This window comes from Pogona vitticeps, chromosome 3 (assembly GCF_051106095.1).
Source record: "Pogona vitticeps strain Pit_001003342236 chromosome 3, PviZW2.1, whole genome shotgun sequence".
Lineage (NCBI taxonomy): Eukaryota > Metazoa > Chordata > Lepidosauria > Squamata > Agamidae > Pogona > Pogona vitticeps.
The window spans coordinates 107,319,632-107,347,629 of NC_135785.1; the positions used below are offsets into that span (position 1 = coordinate 107,319,632).

At 42.2% G+C, this 27,998-nt stretch overlaps 1 protein-coding gene, 1 long non-coding RNA gene and 1 pseudogene across 8 annotated transcripts; 2 read left to right on the top strand and 1 right to left on the bottom strand.

The window, feature by feature from the left end:
- PRXL2A (peroxiredoxin like 2A) lies at window positions 1-27,960 on the bottom strand. 6 transcript variants are annotated; one of them, XM_078391027.1, is made up of 7 exons: window positions 11,413-11,431; window positions 9,307-9,345; window positions 7,592-7,771; window positions 7,066-7,160; window positions 5,263-5,403; window positions 2,351-2,515; window positions 1-421 (listed from the first exon to the last, which is right to left on the bottom strand). In XM_078391027.1, exons 1-7 carry the CDS (start codon window positions 11,414-11,416, stop codon window positions 311-313), a joined length of 735 nt encoding a protein of 244 aa, XP_078247153.1. In that variant the 5' UTR covers window positions 11,417-11,431; the 3' UTR covers window positions 1-310. The 6 variants fall into 6 exon arrangements, with proteins under 6 accessions (XP_078247153.1, XP_020657937.2, XP_072851160.2 ...); XM_020802278.3 differs by lacking the exons at window positions 9,307-9,345; window positions 11,413-11,431 and adding an exon at window positions 24,930-27,960; XM_072995059.2 differs by lacking the exons at window positions 9,307-9,345; window positions 11,413-11,431 and adding an exon at window positions 24,832-27,960.
- On the top strand, window positions 303-19,361 carry LOC110083668 (uncharacterized). 2 transcript variants are annotated; one of them, XR_012085450.2, is made up of 4 exons: window positions 303-440; window positions 2,332-2,527; window positions 2,963-3,540; window positions 9,301-19,361. It is a non-coding gene; the product is annotated as an uncharacterized LOC110083668 (long non-coding RNA). The 2 variants fall into 2 exon arrangements; XR_002301343.3 differs by lacking the exon at window positions 9,301-19,361 and having other exon boundaries at window positions 2,963-4,045.
- LOC140706140 (U1 spliceosomal RNA) lies at window positions 21,034-21,187 on the top strand (annotated as a pseudogene).
- Window positions 27,961-27,998: the final 38 nt, after the last annotated feature.

The window sequence follows — 27,998 nt, forward strand, 5'->3', positions numbered from 1 at the left end:
TTAGCTTTTTAAATAACTTTTAATGTAATGTTTATTAGTTTTCCACCATCCATTCATTTCTGATGCAGACCCCCATATATACCTCCAAGCTTTGTTTTAACTGGAAAATATCTTGGCCAGATCTTAAGTTTTCAGACCAAGCCTTTCATTAATCCAGTAAGGCAAAGACTGAAGGCATCAATAGATATCTGGCATCAACAAACGGCCATTCTATTGGGACATTATGCTGCTGGTATTTGCAAAGGGTGTATAGCCTATAAGAGACAGAATATCAGTTTACATGCATACTTTCTAAGAGGGCAATGCGTGCCTATTTCTCATTTTCTGCAGGCTGCAGCTTGATCTTCTTAACAGCATCAAGAACAGCATCGAGGCTCACTTTGTCTCCAAATTCCTTCTCACGATGCTCCAAGAGAACACCCTAAAATGGAAGGAGAAATGTAAGTGAAGAATGCCCTCCTGCACAGATCTGCATTCAGACCTATTCAACGTATACAAATCTTCAGCTATCCAATTCTGTTTATGTGGGGGAATCAAATTCCCCAACATTTTTGTTGTTTTTTTTAAATAAAGTTACTAGCCTTCATTAGTGAACTTTTAAAAACAAAAACAGAACATGTGTTTAGAGGTTCAAAGCATGCCATTATATAATGGGAATAATTTATAGGACCTAACGAGAGATACTTGCAGAATTAGATATGAACAAGGTTCTTAAGCACCAATTCTTAGAAGCAAAATATACCCCCCCGCCAAAAAAAAACACCAGAAGTTAATCTGTTACATTTCTTCAAGAAACCCACTTTGCTCTGGATCACATATTTCTCTTCAAATTTTAATTTCTTCACAACTTTGCTAGGCTTTATTAGGATATATAACTATGCAACCCAGCATGTATACATGTGTATGTGTGCATATAAGAATTAATGAGATGTATTATTTGCAGAAGAGGGCTAGGACACTTCCCTTATCTAGGAAAGGCTACAGTGTTTGGGGCTTTAGTCTAAAGAAAAGGCAGCTGAAGGGGGACATGATTGATACGTATAAAATTATGCAGGGGATGGATAAAGTGGACAGAGGGAGGCTCCTAGAACCAGGGGACATCTACTCAAATTGAGTGTTGGGAGAGTGAGAACAGACAAAAGCAAATATTTCTTTACCCAGCGTGTTGTTAGTCTGTGGAACTCCTTGCCACAGGATGTAGTGATGGCATCTGGCCTAGATGCCTTTAAAAGGGGACTGGACAGATTCCTGGAGGAAAAGTCCATCACAGGTTACAAGCCATGATAGGGATATATATTCTCCAGGCTTAGAAGGAAGGGACCTCCAAATGCAGAGGAGGGGTATCAGGAGACAGGTATCTCGTTGTCTCTTGTGCTCCCAGAGGCATCTGGTGGGGCCACTGTGAGATACGGGAAGCTGGACTAGATGGGCCCTTGGCCTGATCCAGCCGGGCTCTTCTTACATTCTTAAGAGAATACTGTATGTGCAACCGTTCATATTCTGTCTAGTGTCAGCCAATAGATGCTTAGAGGGTTAACTGTCAGATATAAGAACATATCAGTTAGTATGAGGCTTGTCTGTTGATATGTTAGATGTTCAGTTGCGACTGTTTGCTGCTAGGTAGGAAATGATAAGTGTCTGTTTTGAAACTGTCATAAGAAGTCTGTCAAGCACAGATCAAATCTATACAAGTCAAATGTTCCAGTATTCTTAGATTACTCTTCAGCATACTGCATTTTAAGGAAACATTCTTAAAGTTTACTATGACTGAATGATTATTCTTTTATCTACTGGCACATACACATATACATAGTAAGGGAGACTATTACTCATGATCTGTCTGGTTTTTTTCATACTCATGCTCAATCTGCTGTATACAAGCTCTCAAAAATTTCAGCAGACTTCTCAATTAAACATTATTATGCACTCAGGCAAAATAGCCCAACTTGCACATTTCAAGAAAGAACTTTTAGCCAGATGATATTTCTGGAATTTCTTCCCTGTAGTCAAACCCCCAGTTCCACCATTATCCTTGGCACAACATAGTCACGGCTGCAATTTGAAAACACTGGGCTGGTTCATACTAGGTCCCAAGGAAGGTATTAACACACGAGGCACAGTAGGGATAGCATGTCATGTACATTCTTTCCAACTGCAGTGTAAGAAACTATATCAAAATTACAACTATTTTACTTTGTGTCTATTTCATCCTGCAGTGCCCTTAAACATTCGAAGCTCGATGGTTTGCCATATATTCCCATACTGGTAGGAACAGAAAGTTACAAACAAAACAACAAAAATAACATTTCGCACCGTTCCTCTCTCATGCAGGGCAAATATTCAAAAATACCTGCTTTCCAGGACCAACCACAAAAACTCCTCCCAGGACAAAGCCTTCTCCATCCAAGTTTCCTGTATATCCACTCTTCCAGGCACGGAAGAAATTCCTCCAGACGCTGCAGCGGATAAAGCCCATGAACAACATTTTTCTTTTCTGAGGCCCATAGAATTGTTTCTGAAGAAGAAGGTGAGACACATTCAGCTAAAAGTTAGCAAGGGAGATAGTGTGTCTAGAGAACTACAATACTCAGTGACAGAGCTGAAACCAGTGGTAGCTGCCACACTACATACAAAGGTCAGGGCTGTGTGTAGGACTACAGAGGCCACATTGATTGTACTGAGAATAAAGAAGTTTATTCTCTCTCTCAGCATCTCAGTTTTCCTGAGAGTCTACAAAAGCAGGTTTTGAGCTTTAGATACGCTTAAGGTTATATATTCTGCGGTATCTTAAAGACTACAACGTATTTTACAGTATAAGCATTTGTGGGCTTTGGTCCACAAAAGCTGAGGCCTTGACAATAGTAACAGTCTCTGGAACGCTTTTTTCTGCTGCAGCAAAAGCAAAACTATGTGGCATATTGCTGAAAAATAAAGGTGTTTTTTTTTTTTTCTGAAATGTCAGGAACTAGAGAATGAGCTTCACAAGATCTTCAGTGTCTGCCATGTGTGGCTTCAGACTGCAGAACTTCCAGAGGCTGATGAATCCAGCTCCTCTCCTCTCAGAATTAGGATTCCCTGGCTGCAGAATCATCCTGCATCCACCTGTGTCTTACTTTTTACTCTTCTCTTTGTTTGTTAGTAGTGTGTGTCTGTCCACATGCACACAAATGCATACCATCCCCAATTGCGTGCATTTTTTGTAGTGACAATCAGCATAATTCGGTGAGAAATAAAGCGAAATTATTAGCTATTAGTTTCGGGATGCTCTGAGATCTTCTTGTGCATCTGCTATGCATCCTGAACAAGAAACCAAGGATCATGTAGCCTGCCATCTGAGTTCTGAAGCCCATTTTGAGACAGAACAACACAGATTGGGTCTTGCGGATGGATTCAGAGAAAAAAGAGTGTTTCAGAAACAGAGCAACAACCTGACTTTATCTATAACTTGCTATACAGGTGTGGTTTGCAGACGAGTGTTTTGTGGATGTTCAGAGGCCCAGTAAATTCTTCATAGCTGTAGGCCTAAAAGTCCAATTCACGGTAATTAACTACATTTATATCTGTGTTGAATTGTTGCCATAAAGTTTCTAACAGTAATAAGGAACAGAATGTAGCTTTGTAGGGGGAGAAAAATAGGAAGCATGAATGGAATGTAGCTCCCTGTGTGTGTCCACATCTGAATGTGGGAACCAAGAAATCTGCATAGGCACACACAGGTGGCAGAATGCAGGTTGCAGAAAAGAAGACAGAAAACTCCGGGTGTGTGTGTCTGTTTTTAATCCTGCCTGAAAACTCTGTAAATATACCATCTTTTAATAGTAATAGAGCTTTTATTTTCTGAGAGGCAAACAATGCTCGGGGCATTACTAATGGTAGGGCATTCCCCTACCATTATCAAACAGAGCAACATGCCATTAATTCCCTCTGTTACTATTTGTGGGCCATCTGCTTTCTGTTTTTAATCCTGCTTTTTTTGAAGGCTAGAATGCTTAATTGAAGGTGCAATCAAATTTCTTCAAAGGATTAAAATGATGAAGGGAGTAAATTGCTGCTCCAGTCTTTCTCTTTATCTATGTGTCGTTACAGGGGAAATGGTGAACACAGCAATACTTCAAAGCTTTACTGCACACCTCTGATAATGATACATAATAGAAGCTGAAAGCCAATTAACCTATTAAGTAGTAGTATCTAAACAATTCAACATCTCCTATAAAGCCCTTTAGCTACACAGCAGAAAGAACTTGAGGAGACTTGTGAAGGGCAAGAAAGAGGAGGAAAGGGGAATGAATACAATAAAGAGATTCAAGTGTTGTGTAAGGAGATTTAATAGGCAGGGCCACTTACTAACATGGATTTCTGATGCCTGGTCAAAAGCTGTATTGAAGTGTAGTCCCGACACATGCACCCAAAAGGAAAATAATAAGAGAGGCATGCCTTGTAGCAGGAGGAAACCCAGTGTTGTGTAGTGGTTAGATTGGTGGACTAAAACTCAAGAGACATGGATTCAGCTCCTGACTCAGCAATGAAATTCACAAGTTGACCTTGGCCCAGTTTTAGTCTCTCAGTCTGATCTAAATCATAGCATTTTGGAAAGAATAAAATGAGAAGAAAGCATACACACCATCTTCGGCTCAAGAGAGAAAAAGGTGCAAAGGTAATAGATAAAATGAACAGCAGCCAGAATCCTGTTAGTTATGCCTACTGGTGTAACTTTCACTTGTGAATTGTTGCAGGTTAAGAATGTAGGCATATTCTATTGCAGACCAGTCACATGACACAGTGTGCCACAGGAAATGACAACATTGACTTCTTCACTTGTGACAATTCACCACTGAAAGTTATGCCAATAGAAGTTATGCTGGCATAAATAAGTAGACAAGAGAGCTGCCGTCACAAGCATTTAAACTTAAATCACTTTATATGGCAAATGCTGACTTGCATTGCAAAGAGTTTCATATTTGCAAGGATCACACATTCAGTCAAGCAGCACAAAGGCTCAAGAGTTTTCACACATAACACTTAATGCACCTCTAGAATTCTCTAGGACAAAAATGTGATCCATGTTGTAGGCATTCGTAATGTGAACCAATGAATATTTGGGTCAGAAACATTTTTAGGCCATGTTGCAAACCAATTTAAGTAAAAATAGTTGTGTAGCTCCCTCATGAAACCACCTTTAGCCAGAGAAACATTTAAAGTAATTTCACCCCATCACTATACTTCCCCTCTACACACAAATAACCTGAACACGAATCAGGTTACCTTTTCATCCAGAAATATTTCTCCTTTGAAGTATGGCTGAAAATCCTGCACCTCCGTTCCAATGTTCTCTTTCACAACAGCATATAAGGGGACCCCGACCTGGTCAAGCTGGGGCTTCAGAGAGGAAAGCTCAGCAGCCTCCTGAAAGGGACACAAAAGCTGAGTTTTATTTATGCAGCCTAGCATCCACCCCAGATTTATCAGCAGGGCACCTGGCCTGCTCTAGCAAGAGAGGCATTGGAATTAAATTTAATAATTGTGAATTCATGTCAAGATGGCATCACAGCCAGGATACTGGAGTTCCAGTCTCTTCTGGCCATGTCAAGGTCGGTCAAATTCCAGAGGTAAAGAGGCCATACTCAGCCACTATGAGATATTGTAGGGTCGTATCTATATCCCCCACCCCTAAAATATATATTTCTCTTTTTAAACATATTGTTTGGGGGGGGGGAACAACAGTGCCTGAAACCACAACAAGATTGTACTCAATGTGCTCTAGAGGGTGCAATGGGACTTTCTGACTATTTTTAAAAAACATTAAAAGTGAGGAACAGGTTTTGAGGCTGAATACAGTTCACAGGGTGTGTTTCATTGCTCTCTTGGAATAAGTGGCTTATCTATAGAAGAGACAGAGCCTTCTCAGTGATGGTGCTGCCACATTGATAGAACTCCTGGTGATGGGCTTTCCCACTGCATTAAGACATTTTTATTGTATCTCCCATTTGGGTTAGATTTTTCAGAGCAACAGGAGGAAGGCAAAGGCATGAATCCAAGGACATTAGAATGCCAACAGCCAAGGCTGAAATGGGAAGATTTATTCCCATAACATTTCAAATCAAATCAAAAGGAGGAGGGGGGGAATGGATAATGAATCGGAAGTATCAAACATGATACTGAAAGAGCAGAAGAAGTTGCCAATATGCTTGGAGTCTAAACACGAATTCTCAGGAGGAGTGTAAGAAGTGCAGGATCAGATCCATAGTCCATTCTCTTGTTTTCCACAGTGGTCAACCAGATGCTTCCGAGAACCCACAAGAAGGACAAGAGTGGAACAGCATCCTCTCATTCACATTCTGTAGCACTTAATATTGAGAGGCAGGCAGCTCCAGAAAGTGGAAGGAACAGACAGCCATTTTGACTACTAGCCACAGACAGACTGACCCTCCATAAATTGTCTACACCCCTCTGAAAAACTTTTTTAATTCCAGTGGGCAGCAGAAGCAGTTTCTAGCAAGTATACCTTAGCATTGAGAAAGAATTTAACTGCTGCAGGTCTGAGAGACAGAGATTGTCTCTCTGAAAACAGCAGCATACTGCATCTTGAACAAAAACATAAGGAAAAGCAAAACATTATAACACCATTAAGATGAACACATTCATTACAGCATGAGCTTTCATGAACGACAACTGCTGAAATCCTGTTGGTGTAGTTACATGCTTGCAAGGCGGATGGCATCATCAGCTGCAGCCCTTTATCGCTAAGTGAAAGTTTCCAATTCCCATCCCTAAGGTTCTGAGGCTCCCTTTTGTCCTAGAGAAGCCGTCGGAGTGGGGCTGGGGGCTCATGATGGCAGAGGAAGTCTTTAATATTCAAAAATCACTGCCGCCAGTCCCACCGTCCTGATTTCAGCCAATATATCCGAAGAAGCAGGTTATACTCCGTGAAAGCTCACTCCGAAATCAATTTGCTCATCCAAAGGTGCCACTGCTGCGCTCTCATTTCTCTTTTCTCCTTATAAAAGAAAAGCTAGTTCACCTCACCGCCTTTAATCCAGAAATACTCATAAAAGACACCCAAGCTACCTCTCTGCACAAAAATCATCCTGGTCGCCGCACTGTCATGATGACGGCCCCATTCTTCTTCCACAGCTCTTCTGCTCTGAATGTTCTTTGCTCTCCTTGGAAACAGGCAATGATATAAGTTACGATACAGTACTTTTATTTCACTGGGACTGCAGTATGTGGTGAACAAATCTATAGCCCTGTACTGGATCAGGCTGGGTTTACTGCATCCTTAAGAGGTCTTTGGGGACTACTTGTATGACAAGATCCATATGTTAAATAGAATCAAATCATAATTTCAAGCCAGCTTGTTAGTAGAGAATGACAGAGCCTTTTATTGGAAAAAAAATAACCTTTTATTTCAGAAACTGGGAGAATATGAAACAAGGTTATTAAACCAAACATCAGTTGCCATGACCAATGAATGTTGTAAAGCTTTTATCCTACAAATGGAAAACTAACCTATCACTATTTCCAAAACCTACTGCATTTTTTTTCTTAAACTGAACATTTAATTCCTAGCTTCTGAAGAATCTCAGTTTCTTACCTTCCCCCAGAGTCTTCAGATCTATTGCCTCCAGAAAATCCAGTGAGGCCTTTTCAGCTTGAGACAGAAATAAATCTGTATTAGCCAGGATTATCCCTGTCACAGCAGCCCCAATGGCTCCAAGACCAATGGTCCACATTGCCACGGAAAAATTCCCCTGGTCAAGTTGTGAAAACATGCCTAGAAACAGAGGAAAGCACAACCTGTTATTCCAGCGCTAAACTACTGTATTTTTCTGTTTATAAGACACCCCCATTTATAAGACACCCCCCACACACTTTTCCAACCCCCAAATTAAGAAAACTTAGCTTTGAGTGTTCAGCCTCTGGGCTCAGAATGCTCAGACATTACAAGTCCCTGTTGCATCTGAACCTACAGGCTCCACCTTCAATGAGGTGTGTTCCAACTGGTTTGTTCAGCATCAGCTAATATCAGATCATCTGTGTAAGTTCAGGGGAAGCGATTTTCCCCCATCACTCTACTCTCAGTGCCATTCTGTTTTCTCCCTTCTTGCTTCCTTTCCCTTCTTCTCTGTCCACTTTCTCAGAATCTGCAGCCACAATGGCAGTTGGAAGCTGAGGTGGTTGCTGCTAGGGTTCAACTTTGGGGGTGGGGGTGTGGTGCATGTGACTGCACTGGCAATGAGATGACAAGGATTCATATAGCTGTGCTGGACTTAGTGGGGGATCTCATGGAATGTAGCAGCACAAGGAAATAACATGGGGCAGCTTCCAGCCCCACACATACCTCAGGACTTGGGCCCCTTCCCTCTCTCTTTTTTCCCCTTTCCACCCCTGCATGGCACTTTCACTCCAGGCCTAGCTGCCTCTTTTCAACCACCCCCTTCTTCTCCACCTCCTTGAGAGGAACGAACCAACTTCTGATGTGATGAATCACTTCATCCAGTATCAATTGCCAATACATAATTCAGCTGCTCAGCTAAACAATGAGGAAAAAGAATCATACCAAAAAGAATGCATGCCCTATTGCTATGCCAGAAAATTGCACGGCAGCTCTTAAATGGGGAGGATGGATCGATCTAAGTAGAAACACATGCAGAAACAGTCTCCCTGATCTATCCAAATGGTGCCATCAGCAAACCATATCCCGATCTATATGCCAGTGTGGAACCCTGTAATACACTAGTTTAAGACATCAAGACAGATCCAAACACACAACAAAAGTCAGCAATTAGCAATCCCCTGGATCATATCGGCTTCCTTAAAAATGCTGGCCTGTTTCTGAATTGACAACTCAGTAGTAAAAATGAAAGAAACAATGGCTGTATCTGTACTTGCTGGCAAGCTACAAGGGGGAAAGACATTGCAACTGGTAAAAGAACAGATTTCTGCTACAGACTACAACACATTTTCCTAAGAGCTAGCACCACTGAATTCATTGATACTTACTTCTCAGCAAACAGGGATAAGATTACAATTTTTCCACTCACTCACTCCCCCTCTCTACATACATCTTTAGCTAAGCTATACATGACCTGGCTGACCAGGATCATACAAAAACTCATGAGTTAGGATGACGGGGCTTTATAAAATAAAACTTATTTTAAAAGCCTTAACTCCAGGTGTGATATAGATTTAGCAATCTTTGAGTGGTTAACAAACTTTTGAGTGCAGGATATTGTTGCTGATTTAACAGCTCCATTCCCTTGGATATGTCCAACTAACTTTATCAATTCTCTTCCTTTATAGCCTTACCTTCCCTGGCTCCCACCTCCTTGATTTTTGAACAGCTACCTATAGGGAAGGCAGCAAAAAATGAACACTGAACAACTTTTGAAACTAATCCAGCCATCTAGCAAACCATCAGTCAACTCCTGGTTCTCTCTGACAACAACAAAAATATCAGTCATTAGAACAGCTTTTAAAAATTAACTGTTTTCTTTTACAAACTCACGAATCTTACTTCAATGGCTGGGGGTGGGGGGCTGAGAGCCCGAAATTCTGATCTCATAAACCTGTGCAAAAACTACTCTTCTGATATTAACAGTGACTGAAACTTACTGCTTAAACAATACCAACCAAGGTTTGCTAAAAGGGGAACAACAGAGACTCTTAACATTTAAATGGTTCACAGCTACAGCAAAGGGACAAGACAAGGTAGTGGAGACTAATGACCTATAATTCTGGTATGATTTGATTGATTCTTATCTCCACCAACCTTCCAATTAGTGTTTCTGCCTGGTCGGCTGTCTTTCATCGGATTGAGAATGAACCTGGGATTATCTGGGCTAAAGTTTTTATTGCTCGTACCAATGAAAGACGGGAAACAGTGTTGATTCACAACAGCACGTTCCTGCACTTAAGAGCACAATAAAAGTGTCTTTTTTACTTTGACTAGGAAACCACTATGAAATTAGCAGCTTGGTTTGTTATATAAATCTCCTTTTTCCAGTGCAGGATTCCAGCAGCTCAGGGGCAAACCATTTATTCAGGTGTAGGGCTGGGAAAGACGTCTGCCTGAGGATATGAACAAACCCTGTTAATCAGAGTAAGCAGCTCTTGCCTAGATAAACCATCTAACCAGAAAAAGGCAGTGCCTTATCATTTTCACATCTGCATAGTTTACTACAAAATTTTTCATCCTTGTCTGTTGTCACTTTTGTTATTTGCTACCCTGTTAGTGCCAATTTATAGTGACTTTAATCACTTTGTCAAAGTATGTGAAATGTGTTTACTATTACCACGCACCAGGTTTTTATGAGTGGGAGTTTGAACCCAGGTGTCCTGAGGCCAACACTCTATACATCACACTATACCATGTTTGCCCAAAAATAAGACAGGGTCTTATATTAATTTATGCTCTAAAAAACGCACTAGGGCTATGTTCAGGGGGTGTTTTATTTTACAGTCATGTAAAATCATGTAAAAACAGTGCATCTTCTGGTTGCTGCACAATGGTGGAGGGTGGGATTTCACTTAACTGGGGCTTATTTTTGGAATAGGGCATATATTGCGAGCATCCTGAAAAATCATACTAGGGCTCATTTTCAGGTTAGGTCTTATTTTGGGGGAAACAGGGTACTAACAGCAGTCAGTGCAAAACAGTCTGTATTTCTAAAGGGACAAATTAGACAAGATTGCATCTCCCACCTTTTAAAAAAAAATTTAAATGCAACCATAAAAGCTCCTTGAGACTTAGAGCGAGTTAATCATCACAAGCCCCCCCATGCCATTTCCCAGTTTCCTTCCAGCACTCTCTACTATTATCTCCATAAAGCATAATCTGCAGGGACCTGTACAGAATGGGTTGCTGTATGTCAAAGGCAATCTGCTGACACGTAACAAATTTCAATTATGAATTCAACTATAAACTTGACAACGTTTCCTTACTTGCATTGCTACATCGACATAAAATAGCATTTTTCAAAAACTAAAACTAAGCAGCGAATAAATGAAAGAATGAACAGAGCAATTCCATCAGCAGTACAAACCACATATTGTCATATATTGAATAGTGCATAGGTCACTGTGGTGCTGCGATGTTCTTTACCAAGCCAAGACTGCTTATGCCTATTTTAGCCATGCATCTGCACACAGTGATGTACTGAGCCCGGTGTATTTACGGCAATTTAAAGTCAACGATACACAGACACACTCATTCCTGATTAATGCGGGAAGGGGAAACATAACACCACAGAACAATCTTCCCCTTTGTTACTGAATATATCAAGCATGTAGTAGATCTTAATTGGGTGTGTGATAGAGAAAGCAGAGAAAGCGAGAGCCTTTTAAAATCAATTTTGATTCTAAAGTCATTAAGAAAAGAAATTCACCACCACTAGTAACCCTGCAGATACATACGCATACACTTAAAACCTGGAGTCCATCTGGATCAGAGGAAGCCAAAAGCCATCTAGGTAGCCGACAGGCAGCCAGTGTGTGAAAAGGCTCAGGCCCACGGGAGGATTTTGATGATGACTCCTCCTCCTCCTCCTCCTCCCAGGCTACAATGTTGGCTGCACCAGGCACTTTCCCAGCAAGAAAAACCTTGGCATAAGCCCAAGCAAATCACTCCAAAGCTTTTTACTCAATGCATATCATGTTGAAACACAAGCATGGGGCAAGAGGCTCAAGTATTCCCTTCAAGGCGGTTACTGTAGATACACTTATCTTGGTGGACAGAGCCTCATCCCTAAAGCTACACAATCCACAGCCATTTAGAAAGATGTCACACATTTTACAGCCTAGCAGATAAGCACAGAAACATGACTAATCCATGAAAGCAACTATTCAACAACATGGGCTTTTTTCAGTTTCCAGCTGAATTCAGAAAAGTTGCTTTTTAGACTTGTTACTTCCAGAATCCCACAGCCAGTGCAGGAAGAGTGGTAATAATAATTTTTTAAAAAGCTCCTGCAGTAAGGATGTGTACACTCTTTGAACAAATGTGCTAAACCAGACTGAACGAGGGATATTTGTGTAATGCCAGGGTGACTACAGGTCAAGGCAGACATCTCCTGGTCACCCACTGAGCATAACATCCTCTCAGATCCTTCATGTTCCAATTTGTGGAGCTAAAAAAATTTCAACCAAAGACACCCCACAATTCAAACTGAGGAAATGGAAAGTAACCAACAGTATCCAATAGACTGAACTGCTAAAGGTAAAAGCATGTGATAGTTAAACTTCCAGCAGGGCCTGATCAAGCTCAAATCTCCCCTGGATGCTCCAGCTACACAGGCGTTATGGAGAAGTCACCGTATAATATCCTCTTACAGCCACTCTGCCTGCTATTTTGCTGTAGGGCGAAGTGAAAACCTTGCATAATTGTTGCTAGCTAGGATTCATCCTGTTCCACAATTTTCATTTTTCTTTCCAGTTTATTTTAGTTTACTAAACAGCTCACATTACAAGGACCGTGCCTGTCTCTAGAGGAACACTTATGTTCCTCTTCTCTGGGTTTTTATTACTCTCCTCCTACTCTGCCTTTTCATTTTTTTTTTTCATTTTGATGCTGGTCTTTGCATCATTTCTAGAGGGGTGTCTATGAGCAGAAGTAAAGCACTGAGTAGGCTCTTTACACCAAGTCACAGATGTTTGTGTTTTCCCCATTCCTGTGGGTTTTTTTCCACAAATATTGAGAAACAGACAAATATTATCACAGATCCAAGAAAAGGATATCTTCAAAAGGGCACAGAATAGGTTGGGCCCTTACCTGTTTATTTTTATTTAGGCACAGACGGGGGAAGGGTTGCTGTACCTCCTTACTCTGCAGCCACGGCCAAAGTGACAACACCATATGTTTGTGTCTGCATGTACTTTCTACCTCCACATACACATGTATGCACACACACACGTAATATAAACATTTACTTCCATGGAAGCTTTCAAACAAAAGAACAAATGCAAAATTACGGAAGAGCAAATAAACATAGCAAAAAATCACGCACACACAAAAAATAGTGAATGTAAAGTTTTGTTTGCCAAACAGACATCAAAGTAGGTTTCAGGAAAGCCTTTTTTTAGGCAGTTTATTCCACATTTATACCATGGTCATCCTTAATCAAAGGACTCTATTGAAAGATTGAATTCAGAATCCCAGAATTAACACTACCACACTGGAATTGTTTGCTTGGACAAATCAACTCAAGAGGCTTCATTCATACCTTATTGATTACAATCTTGAGTTAGCCTGTTACTTCTTTCTTGTGAGCTGAACTAAGCAGCCACTTAGCAGGCATTATAAAAAAGGAGGCCACCCATCACCATAAAAGGAGGTCAAAGAAAGAAGGTGATTTGCATTAAATCACATGTGCTGTTTTATACATACAGATGTAATTCCTATATATTGGAATTTAAATAGGGTTACAATGCCTCTTACCCAAGTGAGAAAAACTGTGACCAGGTGACCTGTGTGCTTGGCTAAGTCTGCTGTTCAGATGCTTACCATGGATGGATAAATTCAAGCTCCCTCATCTTACTCTTTATGGTTCTTTACAGTAATACCCCCTTTATCCATGGGATCAGTATCCAATGATTCACGGCCTGAAAATATTAAAAATATTAGAAGAAAGAAATCCAGAAAAAAACTATTTTCACATATATTACCAGAAATGCCCACTAGTGGGAGCTGATGACTGTGCTATGAATGCTTATTAGTGAAGAAGTGGCTAGTTTTGGTAATGCATGTGAAAATAATTTTTCCTTTTCCCCCTCTCTTTTACTATGCTAAATATATAGCATTTGCTATTATCTGTGATTTTGAGTATCCACTGGGGGCCTTGAAACCAATCCCCAACAGATATGGGGGGGGGGATTCCTACTGCATTTTTCAATCAGCCTTGGACTGGATAGCCCATGAAACAGAGAACACCTTCAGAAAGAGAACTGTACCCTGGCAGTCCTTCTAATGGAGGACTATCTGTCATGGAGGAGGTCACACTTCAGCTGTACAAATCCAGAAGTATGATGTCGTAGAGCCCTCCTTAGAGCAAGACAAGGCATGTGACACAGTTTTGTGTCTCCTGCTCCACCCCAACTATTTTAAAAGGCATCAGTCAGTCTTGAGAAATACAACCAGGAGGAAAACAATGGGGATGAGTCACCTAATCTTTTTCCGTTGCTGGACTAAACAGGCCATTGATCTGACGAGCATGTGTTTCTAAAGGTCTCACTGCCATCCCTTCAAGATTCTGGCCAACCACCACTCACCTGTGACAGATCTCTTGGTGCAGGGAGCAGAGACTAAGTGAGGTACTATTTTAAGGATGGTACCTAATCATGAGGTCACAAAGCATCAGACATGACTTAACAACTAAACAACAAAAACCTAGTCAGCAGGAAAGCAGCTGGAGCAAACAGAACATTTTACCAGACAAAAGAAACGAGATCTCCTAACTAAAAATCTCCTAACTACACAGCATTGGGGACTTCAGCCTTATGGCAAATGGATTTCAGACTGTACATGGGAAATCATAACGAAACACTATTTCCCATGGTAACTTGTCTGCACAAACCAAGGCCATCGTGTGCAGAGGAAGGGTTTCATACTTGCCTTTCCCATGAAAAGGTAGTGTGTAGCAAGAACGACACCAGGCAATATTTCTGGACCAGTGGTCCAGTTCTTTGAAACTGACAAGGCAAGTGATCCTTAGGAGGACCCCTCACAGAAGAGGAGACACAAAAATGCATTGCCCAGCTTTCTCTGCTGTTCTTGCGCTTTGCCATTCAACTCTGTTCAGCCTGGGATTTGGCATGAAGCAACACTGAATGCCAAAGGTTAAACCTCACTGAGGATACTGTTTTCGCAAGAATAGGATCAAGTAAGAGGAAATCCTAGCAAGTAAAGCTTGTCTAAGCAAGATTCTTCAGTTTCAGGAAAAAACTGCCCTAAATTTCTTGAGAAATTCAAGACCATCATTCCGGTTACTAAATTCTGGGTTGAGTAATACTTTTTAATGGATCACTAATAAATCAGATGAGCTTTTAAGTTCCTCAGAACTCTTCATCAGGTAATAATGGTACTGTATAAAATTGGACACATAGGAGAAAGCAGCTGTTCCACAGCTAGATGCAGTGCCTGTTGTTCTGGGCAAAGCTAGCGGACATCTGCGGATTCAACTTAAGCCAAAGCTAACACTTTACAGTCTCTGGGAGTGGGGGGTGGGAAACTGACTAGGGCCTCTGAAGACCTTTCCATTGCCTTGGCTGGAGCACACAGGCCCCTGTGCTAACCTAGAGCAGGCACGCATAGAGCAAGAGAGCAGACTTATTAATGTCAGAGTAACAGGAAATCAAATTTAGATGTCACACTAGGTGAACAATCAATTAAAGCCAAACTGGTAGTCATACCTTGTTTTAAAGACATGTTTCCTATAGGATTTGCCAGATGAAGCATTCTTTAGAACCCGAGGGCTCATCTTGTTTGTCACAATTTAGTGACCCAATAAAGGCATTAGTAAACCCAGAACATTGTCTCTCTGGGTAGATCACACGGCTGCCATTTTGCCCCTTTTTATTTCCTGTTGGAGAGATCAAGATTGGCCACCTTGGGCAAACTCTACAGTCACAGGAAGTCCTTCTAGAAGACTACTCTTAAGTGAGAATGTCATATCCTCTAGCCACTAGGTATGACTACCAATTTGGCTTTAACTGGTGTAATTTATTACTCAACCCAGAACATTCCCCTCCATGGATCACAAAGCTACTTTGCCCCCCCCCCCGTTCAGGTTTTACTAGTTCATGATGTATGTAGTTCTAATCACTAACACAAAAAACAACTCCCCCACACACACACAAAAACCTGGGTTGCCATAGTGTCAGCGCAGTGGGACTGCCATCTACAGAGAAATCTAATGTGGTATAAATGTGCCCTGGAAATTTTGACAATGGCCTTTTAACACCCAGCCCTTTATGGCAATGGAAAGAGAAGGAAAAGGACTAGCATCTTTCCAACATCTATGGGCTTTGGGAAGTCTGTGCTTCTCTCACTGCAACAAGCTTGTTCTCCTTCCCTTAATCAAGCCCACATTTTCTAGGTCATCTCAGAGCTAATCTAAAGCAGATTACCCACAGCCAAGTACAATGAAATACCTGTGTAGTTTCTTCATCACAAACCAAGCTTGGTTCGCCACCCATTTTCTTTTGCTGTAAAAAAAAAAACTGGGCTGCTCTCTGCATTAAATACAACTCACATTTCCATGAATACGTTTCATTTTCTCAAGAGCCTCTTCTCTGTTTTAAGAACTTTTAGATTACTGCTACCGGTGCAGAATTAACCTAGTACTGTACTACTTTTTTAAAAAAAATGTTTGCCAGAAAAAGATTACCCTGTACCTGCATGTAAATGTGTAGATGCATATAAGTGAAAAGAACTATAGCACACACCCTATCCATATAGTACTTTCATGGACTGGTTATGAAAAGCATCTAGGTAAGACCCAAGGGAAAAAGTGCTGTGCAGAGCATTCTCATTACCAGTAGTAACTGAGAATGCTCTGCACAGCACTTATTCCACAGGGCTTTTCTGTTCAGTGCTCTAAAATGTTACAAGCTCAATGTGCTGTTGACTGAGACCTTAAAAAGGCATTATTTTTAGAGTAAATATGCATCATCATTTATACTGTAAACTTACTATAACAGATTGTGTTCTGCATTTAAAAAACAAAACAACACTGATAGATGCCTTGATTCCAGCCATCCGTTAAACACTGCATATACAGTAGTTGATGAAGTGGGGCGTGATCTGTGAAGGCTTATGGGAAATATATTTAAAAATACTACCCTGTTTTCCCGAAAATAAGACCTAACCTGAAAATAAGTTCTAGTATAATTTTTCAGGATGTTTGTAATATAAGCCCTACCCCAAAAATAAGCCCCATTTAAGTGAAACTCCACCCTCCGCCATTGTGCAGCAACCAGAAGAAGACGACATGACTGTGTTTTAATCAATGTAGATTGTTGTACATGAAAAAAATAAAACATCCTCTGAAAATAAGCCCTAATGCATTTTTAAGAGCAAAAATTAATGTAAGACCCTGTCAAAAGGAAAACAATATTAAATCTTTAGCATATACAGTACCCTGCCTCTTCCTTTACAATACAAACTTGAAAACCACCTTACACACACTGTATTTTCTTAAATATGTACACCTAACATGTTTTCATGTACACCTAAAAAAGAGAAGGGATTAATTCAATACATGTAAATAGGTTAATGGAGATATTCCGCACACCAAAGAACGTGGCAAACCCATTGTCTCCTCTGTGAAATGTGTAAAATGGTACAGCGCAGCTTTCCCGAACTCAAGCCGCCTCAGATGTGCTAGATTACAACTCCCATTATCCACAGCAGCATGGCCAACAAGCATGCTGGCTGGGGATAACGGGCCCTGTGGCCTAGCATATCTGGAGAGCACTGGATTGAGGGACGCTGGTACAGCAGACTGGACTTTGGGGCTTGTGCCAGCGATGTCTAGGTTGGAAACCCTGCTCAGCCAGGACATTTACTGAAGGCCTTAGCGATCGGACACCTTCGATACCTCCCTTCATTTCAGCACTGCCACAGTGCCAAGCGCTCCCAGGTCATTCACGATGCCAAAAAGATGTCAATTACTCAATAAGAGAGAATTCAGATTGCGGCCCCCCTTCCCTGCTCTTTCCTTTGATCAGCCCCTTAAGCCTAGTAGAGAATAAATTAAACAAGTCTATTAGGATGAATAATTCAACTCTTTTGGATGATTCAGCTGGAAATACTATACATTCAACTGGTGCATGATTCATGTCTCCATGTTTGTTCCCCACACCCAGCAGTGTCTATTTTGCGCAGGTGAAGAAGACCTACCACCACCCAAGGTCCTGAGGCAAACTGAAAAGGCATGTCTCTGCACAGTAAGCACTTGATAGCAAAACAAACTGTTTTCAGAGCCCACAGATGTGTTGGCACTGATATATCATATTTATACCAACAGAGAGGCACCCTTTGGCTCCCAAATTCACCTGGGGAAAACGCAGACAACATGATTTGCAAGCTAAAGGCACCAAATTCAATCTCTAATATCTCCCATTAAAGAAGCCCAGGTAGCAGGGCTTGTCCTGAAATGGCCTCACTACTCTTAGGACTTGAAGAGCTATTACCAGTTGGAATAGTAGGTCTGTTTTCCTGGAAAATGCACCAAATGTGTTGGAACTCCCTCCATTTTCAGCCAACATGGCTACTTCGTGTCTGTAACTTTGAAGACCTGAACCCAAGGGCGATTCTCTGTCACAACACTTCTCAGCAAGAACAACAGAGAGTGGGATTACAGGGTTCCCACTTCTTCTTTTTCAACATTTTATTAGTTTTTCAGTCAATCTACACTCAGTTCCTGCTTGTTAAACATCATGTTACATGGGTTGCTTATAATTATTATTATTTTTGCATCTTGGTTTCTTAGTTATCTCTTCAAAATCTATACATTTTTTAAACATTTAAACTGTTCATGTGTGTATTTTAGTATACAATATTGGCTACTATCATTATAGTGCTCTCAGAGTATACAATGTTCTCAAAATCCTCTAGAAACATAACTAATAAAAGTAATTCCGGTTCCAAATCTATATAATTTTGAGGTGATTTAACTGACAAACTTTGTATTTTAAACCAATAATAACTGAGTATGTTCCTAACACATAATAGATGTTATCTAAAGCATTTTATACATATTTTATTTATATAATTGTTTAGCCACATTTTCTGTCACGTCTATATCAGTATATCTAACGTACAGTATATTCATTAATTAGTGTTTGTTTTGCCACATCCTTATATCAAGCTTCAACTTACCTTAAAACCATTGTGTTATGCCTTTACCCTGATTAATGATCCCTTATTTCAGTTTAATTCCTTTTTTTAAATATATAAGATATGCCTCTTTACAATTCCAGAAGTATATACATGCTTTCAACGGTGAGGGCTACCTTAATATTTTTCCTTTCATCTTTCTAAATAGCTCCTTCTCTTATTTGTCTTTTCCCAATTTATGTTTCTATCTCTCCAAACATTCTGACATCCCTTGTGTCATCTGAAAACATTTTATACACTTGATTTATCTCCAATAGATCTTCTAGGCCAGTGGTTCTTAACCTTTGTTACTCAGATGCTTTTGAACTGCAACTCCCAGAAACCCCAGTCAGGACAGCTGGTGGTGAAGGCTTCTGGGAGTTGCAGTCCAAAACTCCTGAGTAACCCAAGGTTAAGAACCAGTGTTCTAGGCTGCTTTTAATTAATTGTGCTGATTTTCTCCCCCTTTCTTCCGTTAACACAGCTAAAATTCTCCTTGGCACTAGAGTTAGAATTAAATCTCCTCAATTTTCTCCTCTGATTTCCTCCAGCCCTTTCTTTTGGCTGGCATATATCGTCCACCACCCTCTCATTTCCTTGTTCATTATTCCCAGTCTCCTTTTGAATACAGTGGTGCCTTAAGTTACAAACTTAATTGGTTCTGGAAGATGGTCGTAACTCGAAGATTGGTCGTAACTCAAAGCACCGTTTCCCATAGGAATACATTAAAATGCAATTAATCCATTCAAAGCATTTGTTCCTGGTGGGGAAGGAAGTGGGGAGTGGAGGAAACCTGAACCTGAGATGCCCCCTAAGACTCTGGGTGGCGGCTGTACCTGGCACCATGGCACGCTGGGCACATTCCTGCCCGCCGGGTCACACAAACGCACACTAGCTTTCCCTCTGGTGGCTCACTGTGTGGACGGCCCCGACTGGGGAAGCCTGTGATGCGGCAGGGAAGGGGGTGCGGTTGGGGCGGCCCCACTTGGGAGAGTCGCCGCCTTGCCCGCCTCCCGGCCGGTGCCTCACCACAAGATGCAGCTGCCGGAAAGAAAGCGTGAGAGGGAGAGACCCAGAGCAGTTCGCCCTCCTCCTCCTGCTGCTGCTGTTTCTGTCCTCTGCCTCTCCACCGCCTGCTGAAGGTGACTCCTCAGCCTTGCACCACTGCCTGCGCGCTACTTGGAGAGGAGCATCCAGAGCTGAGAGGAGATGGAGTTGCAGGGTGAGTGTGAGGTGAGGGCGCCGGTGGCGGACTTTTCCAGTGGGGTGGGGTGTTGGGGAGAGAAAAAGAGGAGCCGATGGCCCTCCCAGTGGTGCAACTGAAAGGCGATCCTCTTCTCCTTCCCTCCCTCCTCCTTGTCCCTTTCCGAGACAGGCCTGCAAGGGCATCCCATCTCATTCTGCCTCCGAAAAACTTTCCTGGCCAGTGCGGGCTCGAACGACCGGCCAAGAGTCAGTCCTGGTCCCCCTCCCCCGTTCTACGTTCCTCAAGGATCGGGGAGGTAGGGGGAGCTGCCTTGCTCCTTCAATGTGTGCCAGTGGGGTCGTTGGTTTCTTTTCCTTTTAAAAACGTTGACTTTAGGGTTTATTGCAAGTGTTAATGTATTGCTCCACGCCAGTCCTCCGTTTTAAACCTGGAAAGGAGCCTGGCTTCCTTCTCTGCTAATAACAAACCCTGCAGTACACACACACACACTCTAACCGCTGGAGTGAAGGAGCTACCTAGAAGCTGTAGCTCCTTCCCTGACCAACAGTTAGCAGTTTAAATTCCCTGCCTTTCCCCCGCCTTTTTTCGCATCGTATCACAAAGCTAGGTGTTCCTCCCACAATCCTCTAGTGCACAGGTATTAGCATATGCTAATACTTATGCTAACTGTAGGAGGAATACCTAGCATTAGCTAGGTGTTCCTCCCACAATCCTCTAGTCACTAGAGTCTAGTGCACAGGTTATGCTAATACCTGTGCACTAGAGGATTATGGGAGGAACACCTAGCCCCTGATGTGGGGCCTGCAGGGCACCCCAAAACACTGAGGAGCTCTCTTGGCCTCTGGCAGGACTGGGGCTGTGCAGCTCTGTACTGAGTGGGGGGGTGTAGCCAGGGGGTCACCATGACTTGGGGGGTCAGGGGATAGAAGGGGGTATGAGGTGAAAGGGCCATTCCACTCATATCTTGCAGGGTAAATACCATGTCATAAAAGTGGTTTTCCCAGGGGGAGGCTCATCCATTGCACTTTGGGTATGCTGCTGATCCCTATGATTTCCCCAAATGTAGGGAACTCAACTGCATAATTTGTGTTAATGGGGGATTGCCCTTGTGATTTGCTAAGGGATGTGGTGGCGCTGCGGGCTAAACTGCAGAAGCCTGTGCTGCAGGGTCAAAAGACCAAGCAGTTGTAAGATTGAATCCACGCGACAGAGTGAGCTCCTGTCGCTTGTCCCAGTTCTGTGTCTAAGTCGCACTGGCCATGTGACCACGGAAGATTGTCTTCGGACAAAACGCTGGCTCTATGGCTTGGAAACGGGGATGAGCACCGCCCCCTAGAGTCGAACACGACTGGACAAAAATGGTCAAGGGGAACCTTTACCTTTACCTTGTGATTTCCCTGGTTTTTCTAGATTCCTTTTCATCTCTTTTTCTCCTCATCAGGACCTATTGCAAAGGCAACAAGTCCTGGGGATGTCTTGTATTGCTTTCTCCCCGCCCCCATGGTAAAGGATCAGGGCAAAAGGAGTCACCATTATCAGGAACCAGGAGGCTGCTTTGACTGCTTTCACCCTCTTTCTTTGCTAGAGAGAGAAAGAGGGGGAAGGCCATCTGAGACCCATTGCATTTCCAAAGGCAGTACAGGTGGGGGGATTACTTTTCCCCAATATGGTATAGGGAACTGTGTTTTGCAAGACAATGTCTTCTATGGACAATTTTTGCAAGACAGTGATTTTTCCCCATTGAAACTCGCAAGTGGCTATACAGTACCTAATAGTCCTGCTGCCATATGGGTAGGAGGAATTTGATAATATATTTCTAGTTAACACAGTACAACATATTAGACTTTGTAGGAAGGAGAAAGATTACTTCCATCCGGCCTGCTCTTACACAATGGATTGCCATTCAACTGGATTCAGGTCACTAAAGATTTAGTTAATTCCCAACTCCATAATCTATGCCTTCCAAAAAGAAATCATATGACAAGCCAAGTACATGCTGATTATTTAAAATCAAAATTAGGGCATACCCAGTGGTGAAAGGTTATGGGAGTTAGTGTTACAAAACATCTGGAATGTCACTTGCCAGCCCTTGCACACCAAGGAAGCAGCTTGCTTTGTTCCAAAATAAAGGGCAACCATTTCACTTTTATTTCTTCTGCAAGACATACTGTACAATGAGAAATTATTCACAGTGGCTTCTCTGTCAGGTTGACAACTTTCCAACCCCTAATGACAGCTTCTTGCACAGATGTTAGCAGGGCATGCTCTGAAAAATGTACCTGCAGAGTTCTGTGGCTCCTGTTAAAGGCATAAGGGTAAGCTAGGCAAGTTATTTTCTGGTAAGCTGACAAAGGGGTTGTTGACACTGTGGTGTCTCTGTTGTGCTGAGATTACTCTGTGCTGCTCTAGAATTTGTTGCTGAGGATTTGAATAGACCATCCACACTGGCATCCACAAATTGAGAGGGTAATCCTTTTAACTATTTTCTCCACCTTCTATTTCTTTCTCTCCCCCCACCCCTGGTTTTACTGCCCACTGTTTTCAAACCTTCGCTTTTTGCCACAGTGCTTTCTAATTTACTGCTGCGGGCTAAACCGCAGAAGCCTGTGCTGCAGGGTCAGAAGACCAGCAGTCGTAAGATCGAATCCACGTGACGGAGTGAGCGCCCATCGCTTGCTCCAGCTCCCGCCAACCTAGCGGTTGGAAAGCAAATGCAAGTAGATAAATAGGGACCACCTTGGTGGGAAGGTAACAGCATTCCGTGTCTAAGTCGCACTGGCCATGTGACCACGGAAGATTGTCTTCGGACAAAACGCTGGCTCTATGGCTTGGAAACGGGGATGAGCGCCGCCCCCTACAGTCGAACACGACTGGACAAAAAATTGTCAAGGGGAACCTTTACCTTTACCTTTACCTTCCTTAAATTTGTAGTTCCATTTTTGCACTGTGGTGCAAAAGTGATTTAAAAAATTAAAAAGTAAAAAAAAGCAGAATGCATGAACAACTGGCATCCCAAGAAAAGTGAACAGAAGTGACAACAAACTATCTAGGAATGAAGACTAACTTGCGCAAAAAAATGCCCATAAGGAAATGTCATCAAATGACACAAACTCACAAAATTCCATTGGTCACCACAGTGGAAAGGCCAAAAGTCTAAGATGGTGTCCCTGCTTCTTTCCAGCTACATTCCTACCCATCAGCCAATTAAATTGCCTGGACTGACCTGTTTTCTTCCAAATAAAGAACCAGTTTATCTACATCCATTCAGTTTATACACTGCTTTTTAAAAATTTAAACAAAATACCCAAGAGGAGTGGAAAAAATACAACGGCATTTAAGGAACAGTTTGTACATTCTAGCACAGCCACTAGTTACTCATACAGCATCTCCTCATCCTTCAGAGTCTAATAAGCAGGGTGAGGGGAAGAGAAGGGCCCTCCAGATGTTTCTGAACTCTTATAATTTCCCCCAACATAGTCTTAGCTGGCTATGACTAATGGGAGTTGCAGTCTAAGAACTTCTGTAATGATAGTTCAGTAAAGAAACACACTATACTTTTAAAAGAATATTCAAGACTGTGTCTTCCTTTTTCTGGGTAGCCAACATCACTGATTACAGAGGGAACTTCTTTCAGGTTCTGCATCATTAGAATTCCTCTTGTAGTACCAGACATCATCTTGATTGACATCACAATTCTAATCACATTCTTAAATAACACTTTCTGCTACCTAGTCCTATTTCTGGTTACTCTACTGATTTCATTTTGTACTGCTCCTGGAAACAAAAGTGTTTTTATGCGGGTGAGTGGGTGAAGCACAAGCAAGTTTTTGAGTTGCACTGGACTCTTCACATATTCATATCAAAAGAAGAGTCTTGTTTAACTTAGAAACTCACTGTCAGATTAAAAACCACTACAAAGTGCTGTTCTCTTTGCTTTGTCATTGTATGCCTCACTGCAACAGCGCTTTCGAATCAAAGCATCACTGAGGAGGGGCTGGGTGGGATTTTACCCCATTTAAACCTGAGCACAGCAAACCAAGTTTGGAGAGAAGAGAGGAAGGAAACGTGCATCATCAGTACAACACAGTCGGTGAAAGAGCCACACTCGCACTGGCAAAGTGATTTTTAAAGGTGCAGGTTGATGACTCAGCAATATCCGTACTAGGACCAAACAAAACGTCTCAGAAGAATGTAAAAAGCTCTGGCGCTCTCTGCTATCATCATCCTAGGTCACACACACACAAAAGGGCAGAAAGGGGGGGGGGGGTGTCAGGAAAATAGGCTACGACGTCTGCCTGTCTCAAGATGGAGATGGCAGATTGAATGTAACTACGTATCAGGCACCTCTAGGCGTTGCAGGTAACCAGGATTTTACCCTGAAGCTGAAGGTGCTGAAGAATGCAAAAACGTGCAACGCTCTTTGGAGGAACTCTGGTTGCTCCTCACCGAGGTCTTGCCTAAACGAAGTAAAGGCGTCGGGGGGTGGGAGTGGGTTTCTTCGTGGTTTTCCTCGGGGGGGGGGGGGGGCAAAGCCGCGATCTTTGAAAGGGGGGGTGACCTTTTCTGGCTGAGAACCACTGACCGACTTCTGGGGTAGTCGAGGCCCGGGGTGGGGTGAAAGAAGCACCGCGCGACCCCCCCCCCCGCCGCAGCCCTCCCGCCAGCCCTGCCTGAGCTTCCTGCAAGGGGGCGGCGGCGGCGCATTCTCCCCTCGCGACGAAGAGAGGGTTGAAGTTCCCGGCCGGGTACTCACCCTGAGAACAGCTGCCCCGCGATGGTCCGGCGGCCTACCTGGCCAGCCGAGCCGAGCCAGGTGCGCCCCCCCGCCTCCGGCACTCCACCTGCGCTCACCTGGAACCGCGGCAGGGCTCCGGGCTGCCTTCCCGCGAGCTTCAAGCCTTCAAAGCCCGAGGTGGGGGGGGGGGAGCTCAGGCTGACGAATCAATCCCTGATGAGAGGAGTCGCAGCAGGAGGGTAGAGCCTTCCTCCCGCGCCCCCTCCTTTCCCTCAGGGCTTTGAAAATTATTTGCACTGGTATTGAACTTGATTCCATTGATGGCTATGTTCTGTTTTGGATAGGAGTGCAGTAGTAAACTTGGACGTGCCGGGGGTCATCATGACCCCCTGCCCTCAGAGGAGAACAACAACAAAAAAAGGTAGGCTGCTTCTTCAATCCGTTTCAAGGATTGAGGAGCAGATCCTGTATTTTGTGAAGTTGCTGATTCTTAATTGTCGCCTCACGACCAAGTTGCTGTCAAATAATTTGCTTTACAACAGAAGTGGCTTGCAGCAATATTTTATTCTTGTGAATTGCAGCTATAGTCCCCTGCTATAATTCATGCTTCTTTTGCATACTAGCATCCAGAGATGCTGTCCTTCAGAACACAAGTCAGAAGACTCAGGTGGCCTTTTAATTTAGCCTAACTTCTCCCTACTCTTCCATTTCTGATAACTGGCCAAGAGGATAAATCATTTGAGTACAGTACAAGACTTCATATGTAGCCATATTTTTCCTGTGCAGACAATTCCCAGGATCACGTATGAGGCATTCTAATTTTGAGTAAGGTAACATATCTTATCTCCACCCATAACAAGAATGTCTCTCCAACACAAATGTATTGCGGCGATTGCCCCATCACTCTCCCAGAGAATGATTAAAAGCAGAGGAAAAGGAAAGCAATATTTATTTTTCCTCATCGGTACTGTCATGGTGTGTCAGGCACTAACTTGGCTTGGTATGAGTAATAACATTGCCATGAATCTTAGTTGCTACAGATGTCTACTTTCTTTTCAGTTTCACAAAGCAAGAAGCACTTTTAATGACACAACTTGCTCCTTTTTTGTATCATGTTCATTCAGGTCTTGTTGTTAAGTAAGCCTCAGCATTACTTACTTTTTAGGGGATTAAAGGATTAAAATATCTCAAAAGGCACATCTATTAAATTTTTTTACATCAATCCAACAAAGATTTAGATTACACAATTTCAAATAAAAAAGGTTTTTGAAAAACTGTAAGATACCTTTTTAAAATTTATACTGTCTTTCAGGCTCTAAAAGGGTGGTTTTGCAGCCACATACAAATAATGAGAGAAATGAACATAAATAATTAAATCATCAGTTAAATTCTATATATGGTCGAGATCCATATACTGAGAGAACAATAATAGTAAGGCTGATTTCAGTAAAAAAATGCATTGCCACAGGAAGTTGGAATGAATGAATAAAGAAATAAATAGGAAGTGGTGAAAACAGATTAAACATGTTCTTGTTGCTATGTGCTAGCACGTCATATTTGAGCTATGGCTCAATGAATTAGTGACTGCATGATCCAAAATGCCATATCATTAATAGCCCTGCTCAGCTCTTGCAAACTGCAGGCCATGGCTTCTCTTATGTAGTCTATCTATCAATCGCTTGTTTGGCCTTCTTTTCCTGTCTTCAACTTTTCCTAGCAAGATAAAAGATACAACCCAGTAAAAATAAGTTTGTCATTTTAAGAGCAAGAAGGGAACTAAACATATTCTGAGAAAGAATGCTACAATCTAGTTTCTATTATTGAGTTTCTCTGCTACTGAGAAGGTGTCCTTTCATGTATCTATCTTGTATATTTCTAAGTGAAAGAATACGGAACTGGGACTCATTGATGACAGTGCAAAAGAAAGCTCAGGTGGGAAGAACTATCCTTTGGCTACCGTGGTTCCAAGGTAGGAGTCTGTAAGTAATAAAGCCACTTCAATTGTGCCCAGAAACAGATCAAAAGCCGGTGCAAGTGGAAAAAAAAAACCAGCCAGAGCAACCTCCTGTAGAAAGCATTTGATGTCACCCAGGCATGAGTGACATTGGCCAGAACTGCACGATCCAAGATAAACAGGCTGAGTGCACCAGATGAAAATGAGCAAAGTCACCCACCCACAGTGACAGCTGCAGTCTTACCCAGCAGGAGGACTCGCAAAAGGCAGACTGGGTGGAATTCAAGGTGCTAGTTATTACCTTTGAAGTGTACAGACCATGGATTTCAAAATGTGGTGATCAGTATCATACAGAAGAATTAAATAAGCCATTTTAATTGCTGATGAATTGGTAAAATAATTAAGTCCTGTACATCAACGAGTTTTTATAAAATCCATTTAAATGTAAAAATAGAGGGAAGCATGTGTAACATTCAGTTTGGAGCGATATTTTCACATTTTGATCCCAACCGAATTCAAACACAGCCCAGAATTTTATTTCTATCAATGAATCACTGGACTACTCTTCAGTTTGCTATACTATACTGGGAGACTTTCTATAACGTTGCAAATTTATTTATTTATTTATACTCTGCCTTCTTACTGTATAAGAAATTCAAAAAGTGGTTTAATTTATGAGGATTCCATCTCATTAAACCATGGGTTTTAACACATTTCCCTCAAACCTACCTCTTGAGACCAGCTATCAGGCAAGAACAAAGCCATTAGAGCAGTGGTCTCCAACCTTGTGTCTCCAGATGTTCTTGGACTACAACTCCCAGAAGCTTTCACCATCAACTCTGCTGGCCGGGATTTTTGGGAGCTGAAGTCCAAGAACATCTGGAGGCCCAAGGTTGGGGACCACTGCATTAGAGAACACTGCCCAAGTGCCAAGATACTTGAAGGAGAGACTATGGATGATGGTGCTGAAAGTTATTGAGATGTTCATCAAAACCAACAGGAAAGCATTTCATCTATTCGTTTCCCCATCCATCAAGTGACTTAAGTTGTTTCAGTTCTCAAACTAGATTTAAACCTAGATTAGAATGGAACCAAGTAAAGAAGCCCTGGATTTGCACTGCCACTACTCACTCAAGCACCCTGTTTATAAATAGCAAATAAGACACAGGATTATCCTTAATAGTGAAGCCTAATCATATTATCTACCCAAATCACCCGTCATTGCCAGCAG